Source organism: Leptosomus discolor, chromosome 2 (assembly GCF_034619465.1).
Source record: "Leptosomus discolor isolate bLepDis1 chromosome 2, bLepDis1.hap2, whole genome shotgun sequence".
In the NCBI taxonomy this organism is placed as follows: domain Eukaryota; kingdom Metazoa; phylum Chordata; class Aves; order Leptosomiformes; family Leptosomidae; genus Leptosomus; species Leptosomus discolor.
This window is the reverse complement of record NC_141392.1, coordinates 94,756,364-94,769,262: the sequence shown is the minus strand read 5'-3', so window position 1 is coordinate 94,769,262 and position 12,899 is coordinate 94,756,364. Positions and strand designations below refer to the sequence as shown.

Genomic DNA, 12,899 nt, shown 5'->3' with positions numbered 1-12,899 from the left:
ATTCAAGACTTTATAGACAAGCTGTGGCAATATCGTCTATTTGCAAACAGTCAGTCAGCTTGTCATGTGTTAGGGGATCTAGATCAATTAACTCCACTGACATAACTGGATTTTTAAACCTATAATAGTAAGTGAATTCTGGTCCATTAGACCAAATCCATCTTGGGATATTTTTACAATCCAGAGATCCTTTATGTTAATATGACTATTGTTTTTTTCTCAATAGAGAAAAGAAGTTTTAATCTATAGTTAAACTTTGCTGTTCCTATCAAATTAAGGAAACGAGGTTTTTATAGGTCCTCATAACTCATGGTAGTGTGAAGGAATCAAACATTACAGCTCAGGAAGGAAAAATACCATCTGATGAATAGTGAAAGTTCCTTATCTGTATTGCTAATCTCTGTTGTAAAATTTGTGTCTCTTATTATAATTATTACTTTGTATGGTGGGAGCAAGTAAAAACCTTGGCTGACATCAGGAACCCATTGTGGATGTTGTCCAGACACAGTCACTCTTCTGAAATAGCTGCACTGGTTTCAAACGTTACCTTCTGTAAAATGTTCTTTGCTGTGGAGGGTGAAGTTCATCTGGTTTACTGTGATTTGAAACCCACCTACTACCTGTCAGGTACAGGTGGAATACCTTTTGGACCTGTTGAAATGAGAGAACTTTTTACCTCCAGGTTCATAGACATGAACTTGTGTCATTTCCAAGCAAAGCTGAGGGTGTTGCAGTAGTGATGCTTCTGACCATGATGTCTGTGGAGAGCACCAAACTGGGATGTGTATTTTAGCTATCAGCACTCATAGATAAGCAGAAGAAAACTTGTCCATTTGAACACATACTTGCTACACACTGCTACCTTACTACCCACGTTGGGTACTGGTTTACATACCAGAACTTTTGGGCTATAGAAATCACAACAAAACTTCTCAAACCTGAGTGAAAGGCTTTGCTAAAGCAGTCAACTTTTGAATTAAGCAGATACCTTTTACTGGGATTGTAATTCTACCAGTAAAAATAGATCTTATATGTGCCTTTATGTTAAAACAATAAATCAAAATCTGATTTATGTGTATGGTAATATTTTCTTTTGACTGTGTATGAGTTTGTCACTTTAAGCTCAGAGAGAAGGTGCTGTTATCTTCTAGAAGTGTAATGATGGCCCTACTTCTGAGCAAAATATACCTCATTAAAAATCAAATATTTCCCTGCCAGAATTACACATTACATTGTTTGATTGTTTACATATAGGCCTGTTTACTAATATGCTTACACCCTATTAAATAAAACCTTATTTTTAGAAAAGGTATCTGGGAATTTTTGTATTAAACTTCAGTGTCAACTGAACCCACTTGCCGCCGTGTACAAACTACACCTTTGCCTGTGTATTCAGATACAGCCAGCAATGGTTTACGCTACCCTGGATCATATATTTGCATTGGCAGGGTAGTCTTTGTCCTGTTGTGGGGGGTTTTCCTTATTGTCTTGAATTCCAGTGATGTTTACAGAATCTTTCGATCTATCTCAGTCCAGTTTCAATTATCGTGTCTCAGATACCTGCAGTACTGGTTATCATGGAGACTGTAAATGTGATATAACATAAATGTGATTTCTTTCTTTTCCCCATAACTAAAGAAATGCAAAACAAATTATTAGTGGCAGCACTACTTTGTAAAATTACAACTAACTGGGTTTGTAGTGAGAAATGTACTGTAACTATCTATTGTAAATTAAGAAACACAGATATATAATAAATAGGAAATGTAATAGATCTCCTTGTATGATTGAGCTTCTCAAACAGCAGCAACTACTATGCATTACACAAGTTATTCAGAGCAATCCAACTTGATGTAGTTATTAATACTGCTATGGTCATTAAAGAGCAAAATCAAGATTCACAATTTAATACAAACACCTGCATATTCCTTTTTCTGAGTCTTTATGGCTTGAGTGCATGCATGCCTTGTACAAATCTGCGTAACGCAACTCGGTGACCAAAAAGCATGATTAATATTGTGTGTTTCTCTGTGAGCTTTTAAACAGTTGATTTCCTTTTGTTGTGTTATGCATGTCACTCTGCATGCATTTTCTAATGTTTTTGCCTCGCTCTTATGTCCTCGTTGGGGTGCTGAGAGAAGAGTAAGGTAATTGATGCTCTGTTTTGAAACTTAGAATGATGGCAACGAATAATAGTCTTTCTACTAAAGCGTATAATGAGCTTGTGTTTAATGGAAAGCTTGCATACTCTGTGTACTGTTCCTACTGCGTTGTGTCTGTTGTAACAACCCTGAATTGGTACCCACAGCACTTACAATAGTTTCCTTCTGGATTGTCATGTAAAGTACCAGTGTTGCCATAGACCACAGTACACTGACAAGTCAACCTTTGCCATCCATCTGCCAGTGCCCATTAATCTTCATGGGACATCGGGTGGATTGATACCACCATGCTGACTGGTCAGCCATGGCTCTTCTCTTTTAATTCAAACTAAGTTGCAGCTCTTCGCAAGAGGAAGTTTATTGTATGGCATATGCAACACTGGAAATATACTGGTCCCTGAAGCAGAAAAAATTTAGTTCCAAATGTAACCAAGGAGTTGTCAAATTAATTTTCAACATGTCACCTTACATGCCAATGTCTGAGGTGTTGAGGAAGAAGAGGCTTTCCTTATAATCCCTTTTAAAGTAAGGGTTTTGTGGCAGGTGTCACACTTGTTCCTTTAAAAAATGCCTTCACCCCCTGTCCTACATAAATTACATGGTCTAAACAGAAAAGGTACATTTGTAGATGGATTCTTAACTTGAAATATTAAGCAAAATGTTAAACTGATAACCACAAGTCCACCACTCTAAAGCAACGAGAGTGTTTCCAACTAATAAAACTTTTTACAAACAGTTTAAGGAGAAAGAAACAGGGGTTGGGCATGAGTTGCAGCACCTGAGAAAATGGTAGCTATTTAGATATGGCCTGTGAAGAAAATGGACACAAATATTCAAAGTGTAATTGGTAATCACACCTTTTTAACAACATACAGCCACTAGGGTCAAAGTAGGCCTCACGTGATAGAACCCAAAATCTGCACAAGCTCTAAAGATGCCTCATTTGATGTAAGGGCACCTGTGCGATGCTGGAGGGGGAGTGGGTCTTTTCTCGCATATGGGGGAGTATCTAAGCATACAACTACCAGTTTACAGTCTAAAAAGTGCAGAGATAAAGATTTATGTAGAGCGGAGAGGGAGAAGTCTCGTTCAGTTTGTGCCTATCAGAGAAGGGCTGGTCAGACTCCAGATGGCCTTTGGGTTGGTGCTTTATATCACTTCATCGAGCAGGTTAACACTGGAACAGAATACATGTTCGGCTCTTTATTAGAGGAACTTCAGGAAGGTAACTTAAGTTCTTGGGGTCCAGCTAGTGAACATAGCAAGAGTCCTCTTACAGAGGATGCAGTGGTTACTGCTAGAAATGCTGATATTTTCCAGAATGAACGTACAAACGTAAGAAATGTCTCAGAAAAAAAAAAAAAGCAATCTCAGAAAAAAAGTGAGCAACTGTTTTCCCAATTACATTTGTCTTGATAATTTCCTGTCAACGAGCAATATGGAAGATCACTGTTTACAGTAAGAGGACGCTCTTATTTTCATGTCTTTATTCTGTGTAGGTTATAGAGGACAGAAAGGGGAAAGAGGCGAGCCTGGAATTGGACTGCCTGGTAACCCTGGACCACCCGGCCCTACAGGTACAAGTCTCCAGATTTATTCCTGCTATTGCCATTTATGAACTAACAGGCCTTTCCCCTGGTTTTCACGCCGGTTTTACGCCCGTGCCTTTTCTCCTGAGCTCGGTCGTAGCGTGAGGTCAGACCCACCTGCCTTCTCGCAGATGAGCTGGCGTGCAGCCGACGCCAGTGAGGAAGTGCAGGGCACTGCACGCGCTTTGGCCAGGGCTCTGCTAATTCTCACTTTGTTTTGCCAGCTACTGGCCTGCCAGGCCCACCGGGATCGCCAGGCTCACCCGGACCGCAGGGCCCACCTGGACCCAACGGGAGATGCAATCCGGCAGATTGCTATTACCACGTATCACAGACTCGATCACGCACCAGCGGGAAATAAAACCCCTCTCCCCTAGACACTTGGGTTCACCGTCACTTTTCACTCCTCTCAATAAGTTAATTTAACCTTTGAAATATTTGGTGCATTTTTTTTTCCCCTCGGCACCGCATGGTATATAGATCATTTATAAGGCACAGAACTGAGCCTTTTTCTGTTATTTGCGGTGTCATGATTAGGAAATGATGACATGTATTTTCCAGAGTGCATTCCATGTGTTATGTTTTTCATATTTATTTTGCTTAGAGGAAAAATAGGCCCAAATAATTTTCATAAGCTTCTTTCTCCAGACAAAAGATATTTTATTATAACTTAAGACAGTATGTATGCTTCAGTATGTAAGCTGGCTTTGTTTTTCTTGCTGGTGGTGAAGTTTAAATGGAGAAAATGCTTTTCTGAAGTTTTAAAGCCTAGCCGTTCATGTCGAATGCAGGACCTGAGCTGGAGCGCTGGGAACTCTGTTTAGACACAATGTTCACGTGCCTCAAGGAGGCTCCAGCACACCTTCTGAACCAGATCTGTGTTGTGCACCATGAACACTACCTACCGTTTCAGTCACTTCCTAGATGTCGAAGAAGGAAACAAAGATGTGTTTATGATCTCTCTAATCCCATCCAACATTTAGCTTCAGACTGACTGGAAATTTGCCACGTGTAGCCCTGAGAAGCATCTCCTGACTGGATGTTTAGTCATGGTTATTGTATACTCCAGACGTTAAACTGCTAAGGGCTGGTGCTGATGTTCCGAGCTGAGAACTGGCACATCTTCTAACTGTGACGTGGACTTAGTAAGTGTAGTATCATTGCCTGTAAACAAGCTGGTCTGCTTAAAGCAAAGACAACCCCTTGCTTTAGAGCAGAGGGTGGTGGGTACGCGGTGAGAGAGTCAAAGAAGGAACTTCACAATCTTGCTGGTGGCAGCTTTCCTCTTCCTCCTGCAATAATGATGTTCCAAAATAAGCTTGAGAAGAACGTGGAAACAGTAGAATGCAAAACCCACAGGTCCTAATAACTGGTTGCAAAAAATTATGAGTTCAAGAGAAATTTGGAAAAAATGCAAAACCTTCCTTGGAAAGGTGTACTACAGAGAGCATGACTGCATGCAGTTTGCAGGCATTCAGTAAATCCTACAGGACCAGCCTCTGTCAGTGAAGAGCCAAACAGAACAAAGTGTAAATCCTGTAGAGCTCAAAGAGCTGATGAAAAGAAAAGATGGAGAAAATCGATCACACAGAGACTGATTCTGAGGAGGGAGGAAGGATGGCCAAAGTTTTGTTCCTGATTATTAGGAAACAGATGATCTTGTTCTATTGCACTGTAGCAAATTGTGAGTCCTGCACAATTTGCTACAGTGCAAGAGAAAGTGAAGGTGTTATTGAGAGAAGATGGACAGCTGTAACTCACAACCTCAGAATAAATCCGTAGTACAAAGGCAGCACTGAGGGCTCTTAGGAAGCCATTCATTCTCTCCCACATCAGGCAGGGAAGTGGTTTTGGTGACTTCATGCTTGAGCAGTACTGAGCCACCAGGGAAGCGTTCCCAAATTGGAAGTGCTGGGTTCCAGAGAAGCTGTTGTGAGACATGAATCCATCTGACTTCTGGGTTTTACTTAAAAACAGCAAGGAATGACTGATGGGAGTCTTTAAAAAAAAGAAACACCTTGGCATTTGTTCTGAATAGAGTTCCTAGCACTTGCACTCAGGCCAGAGGAGCAAGATGAGTGCAAGAGGTGACAGAGTTAACCCAGGTAGCTGGGGAGCACAGGCAAGCCTTCAGGCACACTCTCCGAGAAGGGAAGCATACCCACTTGACATGTTAATCAGTTAGATGTTTGGAGGGAAGAAGGTGCTTTTCACAAGAAAGATGTTTAAGTGAACAGAGAGATCTAACTGAGAGCGAACACCTGGGACAGGAGAGGGCAGCGGGAAGGAGGACAGCAGGAAACCTGTGGCGTACCATGAAACCATCTCCTGAAGGGAATCTGTGAGCTTTAATATTCCCTGCAGCTGGGGACCCCTGAGGGGGGGTCAGGGTGCTTTGTCTGTCCCTCCTGAGGATCGGGACTGACACATCAAAGCCTACAGGTGAACAACAGTCCTCACGCCTCCTTTTCTGCTCGTCCCTCAGGAGACAATAACTGCCCCTTCTCTAGGCCAGCGCATCCTCCGCTCTGCGGGCAGTGGGTGCCCACCCTGCCAGGGTGAAGGTGCGTTTGGAACAAGCGGGTCCTGCCTGTGCTAAGCTCGAAACACGCGGCTCCCGTTCCAGCCTCCTGCGGCCGTGGAGCACGTCTTGGTTTGCTCTGTGGTGCCGACCGCCTTTCCAGATCCGGTCCTGAGCGCCGTAGCTGTGCGAACGCTGGGAGCTGCTGAGGCGGCTCAAGACCGAGCACGTGCCTGTCCTGAGGTACCTGCCGCTGCCCGGGCCACGGGTCTGCCAGCCCCGCGGGCAAAGCCAGGGGCCTCGCACCAGTGCACGTGTCAGTGTGTGCCCACCAGCGGAGGAACAGGCCCCACATACTGTTTTGCATTCAGTCAAACGAACTGCTGGTCAGGTATCTTGCATGAACATTTTTATTTTCATTGATTTCTTTTTACTTCTTTAGTAATTCCAATATATGTAAAAATCTAAATATTTTTTTACTTCTTAAGTTAATTTTAAACTTCATTTTCTGTGGTAATATCGAAAAGGGTGCTGTCTTGTAAAGATTATCCACGTGACTGAGAGGTTTCCAAGTAGCCCCCATCCTGGAAGGCTGTACATAGACTATTGTGCCGCGTTAGTGGTATCTGTATATTTTGGGGCTTTTAGCTGGCTGAAACCAAGCATCTGGTATTTGCCAGATGCAATAGCTGTATGTTAATTTACTTGAACTTATCAGAAAGCTGAACACTTTTTATATTTGAAGAAGTTTATTTTTTCATCTATGGTTCCTACAGATGCCTTTTTCTTTTTATAGGTTCAAATCTAGAGGTCTTTTAAAATGTATTTGAACACTTTGAATTGATTTGCAGGTAACTTTGGTAATTATCTTATTGCATTATTTTATATTTTGCTAAAAGCCCACTTTGATTTTCTCACATGAGAAAACGGGTATTTTGTTATATGGGCTATCTCGAAACCTTTTTAAAGATGCTGCGTTCTTCACTGGGGTAGAACAGAGTTAATCCCAGCTTAACTTCCCTTCACACTGGGTTGCTCCCACTCTGTATATTTGGAATTGAAAGTAGAATGCAGCTGGAAACGTGCTTCTGCATGGTTTTCTGGTTTGACCCCTGAAGTTACTTTGCAGCTTCAGATTGATGTTGTCTTGGGTTTTGGGAAGGGGGCAGGGAGGGCAGGGGTGCTAATCTATTTTGTGATTTGCTTTATCAATTTTGTATCTGTTTGGAGCAGTCTGTACTGCAGTAAGCACTGCAAGGAACTAAACACAAAGGTTTTGGGTTTTTTTCCAGTAGCACAGGATATTTTTCTGATTTGGGAATGGTTACGTATAACAGGACTTTGAACTGAAATACCTTGACAAAATGTTTTAAACCTTTCTTAAAAGCTCTCTAAGCTTTGTTCTAGTTCAGGGTCAGACTATAATATTTTATAGCAAGTTGCGTTATCATCTACTAAGAACGTGTTGGGATTTTCTTCAAATACCTATGTACAGAGCTACTCACTTTGCCTGAAGAAAGTAGTAAGCTTGGCAAGAGGGGAACTCTTCTGAGGCTGCAACATACCTCCTTTGTCCACACGGTGGAGTTCAAAACGTCTTTTCAGGACGGAGGAGAAAGCCCAGGCTGAACTCGCTCAGCAGCCTGAGAAGTGACTTAGTGCTGGGCAGACTCACAGCACAAGTCAGTGTTTCTGATGTTATTCTTGAGCCTGACCTTTTTTTTTTTTCCTAAAATCCGTTTAGTTTTGCATGGTAGTATTTGCAGAAATACTGCCTTTCTTGGGTAATTATTTTCAGGTAGTATTGCTTAGATTTGGTGGTTTGTATATATACGTGTTGCAGAAGAACGTGCAGTAGTGGGACATCCCGCTGTCAGGCATCGTGTGTGTCCACTGTAATGACATTTGTGTCTAGGGGAGCAGGGAGTCTGCTGTGGTTAATAGAAATTACAACAGCAGACTGCGTACGATCCAGTAGCAGTGCAGCCTACTAATGTTTTAAGAACCAATACTTTTGTGTTAAACTGGATTTGGTTTCAATGCTAAAAGAGCGCTGTGATACGGAAACAGGATTGATTGTATCATCCATCCTTTATGTTTTATGCTTGTGGATTATGACAGATGTTAGGTATGCACAGCTTTGTTAAATAAGTGTATTTTTTAAATTAACGGATAATCACACAAAATATTTTGGCACTTTTTTTCACAAGGATGAAATACTATTTTTCATGTCAGCATGCACTCAATTAGGGTTGTTTGTTTTTTTTTTTCTGTAATGTTTACATAGAAGTTTTGTAAAAACCCCACGGGCTAAACTAGCATTTTATAAACTTGTTTCTCCAAATATACTGCGTAAAGCCAGCCCCTAACCTTGCATTTTACCAATGCAGTGGAACTGCTGCTCTAACATGACATGTTAGAATATGAGAAGTATCTCAGGAATCAAAACAGTGTTGGTTGGGGGTTTTTTTTATCATGTTTTTGTTAAATCCTGGATGTTCCAAGTCATTTAAATTTTTCTGGAAATCTGTTGTGTCCACTGCAACTAGATTGCACTGGATGGCTGTTTAAATCCATCCCCATACATGTAGGTGGGTGTAGGCCACGGAGACAAGTTTAACCGTGACCTTGCCTTGGTTCATGTTCAAGTGGAAAACTCAAGCTTCACAATACCTTAAGGTATTAATTGCTAACAAACGTTACAGATTCTAGACCAAAATAAGTTTGTAGCTAAAAAGAATGTAGTCTACATGTCTTTTAGCAGTTTTATCTCTGAGTCTGTTGTTCTATAGACACGAATGCGTATAATTATTTACAGAAGTTTCAATGTAAATATATTCTGTCTACAGTCAGTATTTGAAGGGTTTTTAATTACATACTTTATTGTTTTTTCTTTCATTTCTGAATGATATGCAGCTGTCAATGAATCACAGTATGTGCTGACTGGTTGCTTCTTTCATTATATTTTCGGTTCGCAACATTTAAGGTCTAGTTCAACGAGAATGTATTAAGTGGATAGAAAATTGCTTTTTACATTATTATGTGGCCATTTACATCTGCAGTAGGATTCCGGACGGAAATGGAAATGTTTCACATACATTTTGTATGTGGTTCTGTCAGAAATGACAACCTTTCCTTCCGCGTCAAATCACGAGAGGGAGAACGCACCTGCAAACGAGAGAAAGGAGAGGCACAAAGCCACTGCGAGAAAGGAGAGGCACAAAGCGAGCCCTGGGGAGCATTCGGTGCTGGGGCTGCAAGCCTGGGCTGGCTGAATTCGGGGAGGGGTGTTGCTTTTGACCACACCTGAGTGAGGCTTGTGCTTCCTATGGATTGGTAAAACTTAGGGCTGTACAGTCTGAAGAAAAAAGGAAGTGAAACCCCTTGGCTTTAATATATATATATATATATAAAATTTATGTAAGTTATTATATTCTCTGAATCAGATGCAGATAACGTTCCTGTCTCAGTATGAGATAATCATGTTTATTCAAGAAACTGATTCACTGAACCATTTAACTTTAGGAAACATTGGGTATTTTCATTGTTCTCTTGCCGCCTAATTCTCCCAGGAGAAAAGAGAAAGAACTTCTGCGTCAGTGGCATTTAAAGGGTGCTAGGTAGTCATTTGGCCACTAACTTGATTTTCTGTCTTCAAATTTCGTAGTGGCTTCAGCAAGCTTGCTTCATGTGTTCTCTGAAGCTGCCACGGTTTTACTAGTCCTTTTGAGTGCAGAACAGAACAGTAAAACAGAAGATTGAGGGGAGGGGAATAAAACTGAAGCTGTACCAAATCAGATGGGAGTAACGTGCCCTACGAAATACAGATACTTCTTCTTTACCTGTGAGTCATGAGCCGGGGAGACGAAGCAGTGTCTGCACTTTAAGTATAAAGGCAGCAGAGACTACATGGCCAAATAGTAACAGCGTGATGAGCAGGTCCAGCAAACGCATTTCACCCAATTATCTAAGCAACTTAAAACCATTTGCAAAAATGCATCATGTGTTTGTACATGGAGCACAACTGCTGTGCTCTGCTAGGAGGGGCCAGCAGCACTGTTGTCTCTGAAACAAAGGCACTCGGTTTCTTGTTCCCTCTGTCCTTCAGGTGACCTTGAAAGTACCATCTGTTGGTACTTGCCCTTTCTGAAGGAAGAACAAGCTTGTTTAGGTCTGTAATTGGCTCTGGGAAAACTTGCAGCATGACTAAGGTATTCAGGGAAGCAGAATCTAGAGTCACCCTCCCCAGCCCTGCTTTCTTGCCTCGTGCTCCAGAGCTCCTTTGGCTGGAGAGAGACCTTGGCCTTTGTGAAATATGCACAAAAGGTTTTCAGTAGCAGTTCATACTGGGTGGCATGAACCCAGTGTGATGGCTGGGACGGACAACTTACTTATACTTAAACTCACATATAAACTCTCTTTATAAACTATAGATGTATAACATATATCCATATCTTAGTGCAGTATTTGGCCGCAGTGTTACTAATACTTATTAGCAGCCTGGTAGGGAAAGGGTTACAGCCACCATTTTAAAATTCCAGACTGGATTGTGAAGAACTGGTTATCGTTTTGAGGACAGTTGTTAAACATTTTTCTCTCAGTTCCTGCCTACACTTCAGTAACTGAGGAGCTAAAATATGTATTTATCACAGTGCAATTAAACCTCCAGAATCAGGAGGGGTGACAGAGATCCCAATGGGTAAAAGTGATTTTCACAAGTCTTTTGTTCGAAAAAAAACTCATACCATTTTATGATGTTGAAGCAGAAAGAGATGAGAACAAGGTTTCCTCGAGTCTTCACCGAGACTCCAGGAGCACCTGGTTAGACTGGGCTGCACGCTGCCAGTGGCTGGTGAAACCTCTCACGCTTTGCTTTGTGCCTTCTAAACACATTTATTTAAACAAGCACTGTTTTCTTCTGTATCACCACAGTTGATACACCTTTCTTTTAAATTCATAATCCTGTCTTTATTTGCCAAATCTTTGTTTGCTTGAATGTGCTGTTACTAAAAATTCAGTTCCTGGTATTTTTTGGTATACCGTCTACCATTCTGCAGATAAATTTTTTTCCACTCTTGCACAAGATTTGGAATTGGTAAATACTTGGATTAACGAACGTGTCCCATAATGACTTGTAATGGGCCTGAGGATTTATTCTTCCATTCTATATTTTAAGTTAAAACTCATGAGTCAGCGTGGAGACAGAAAATCTGTCACAACCTTAAGCTATCCACTTACATAGATTCTGCATTGAATTGACCCTCAGTGTTGAATTTCTTTGATTGTAATAATTCTTGTTTGGTTTTTACATATTAATATTTTCCCTCCTACATGAGTTTCTTCCCATTGTGAAATTTTATGCATTTTTCAGACTACATTTTTTTGAAGCACTTCACATTTGTATTTAAATGTTGGGGGTTTTTTGCTTCTTTTGATTCATTATGTTTATGCATTACATATGGAAAATAATATTTTCATTCTATTATCAGGGGGGTTGTTTCTTTTTAACAGTTTTACACAGTTTATAGTCAAAATAAAAGTTTGCTGGTGAAAGGACAGTTTGTCATTACCACTAATGTTTTATTTGTTGGGCCATGTAAGGAGTACTTTTGAGGACTATGCCCTAAATCAGTAAAAACTGACCTAATTCTGAAACTTCAGAGAACACCTTTATGTGTGAACAAGCTAATCACCTTGTATGCAGCTGTCTGGATTCATTTCTTAACAACGAAATTCTTTGCACTCCCCTGTTCTGATGAATCCTTGTACTATTGACGGAGGAGGTGTGGGTTATGAGAGTTTGGCCAAACTGGAGGTGCAGGAAAATGATTCTGTCTCAAGCTTTGCCCGGAGTCTCGGGGAGGGATGGCACACTTCGTTATGCCTATGGTCTTCTCCCATCTTTTTCCTGAAATCTCACCCGCTGCTGCTTCTGTAGTACTAAACAGACAGCAATAGACACTCATAGGTAAGACTTGTAAAGATTCAACCTATTTATAGTTTATCATTTAAAACACCAAGCTGCGCAAGGGTCATAAAGAGATTATCAAAATTAATCCCATTTAGCTTGTTCTCAAAAGTCTCAAATAAATGTACAAATACACTTTCTTTCAGAAGGCAGCTTTATCAGACTTTTCTCTCCAAAGTGATCTCTATTTAGGCATTTTCTGTCAACACGGGAGGTGCCAAAGAAGCAGCAATTTGATGCAGCCAGAGTGCCAGGTTTGGTTTGGGGAAGGCTTATCTATTGTTTTTCATCAGTAATTCCTTTTGGCACAGGTATTATACCAGTACCTTTCCCTTTAGTGTTGTCTTATCCATTACATACAAAACACATAGCTCAAACGGTCATGTTATTTCTTTACATTATCACATGGCGTACGAGTCAGCTATTTTGAACATAAACAGACAATTAATGGCTAGGAAAAAAAAAAAAAAAAAAATCAGTGCTTAAAGCAAGTGTGCCAAAGTTTGTATTTGAAAATTTGGGTGACTAATAGCAAAATGAAAGGAAACATCAGAGGATGGCTTCATTGCTGTCTTTGAGAGAGAATACACTTCAGAGAAGGTAAAGTCAAAACCACAAATAGTTTAATTTTTACGGAGAGAAACAAAACATCCACATTG

The 12,899-nt window shown here is 40.8% G+C and overlaps 1 protein-coding gene across 1 annotated transcript in view; it reads left to right on the top strand.

The window, feature by feature from the left end:
• COL19A1 (collagen type XIX alpha 1 chain) overlaps positions 1-4,112 on the top strand; it is a 198,961-nt gene extending 194,849 nt beyond the window's left edge. The window contains exons 49-50 of the mRNA XM_086461493.1: positions 3,662-3,739; positions 3,976-4,112. Of these exons, the coding sequence (XP_086317619.1) occupies positions 3,662-3,739; positions 3,976-4,112 (215 nt within the window). The remainder of the gene's footprint in view (positions 1-3,661; positions 3,740-3,975) is intronic.
• The last annotated feature ends 8,787 nt before the right edge of the window (positions 4,113-12,899 follow it).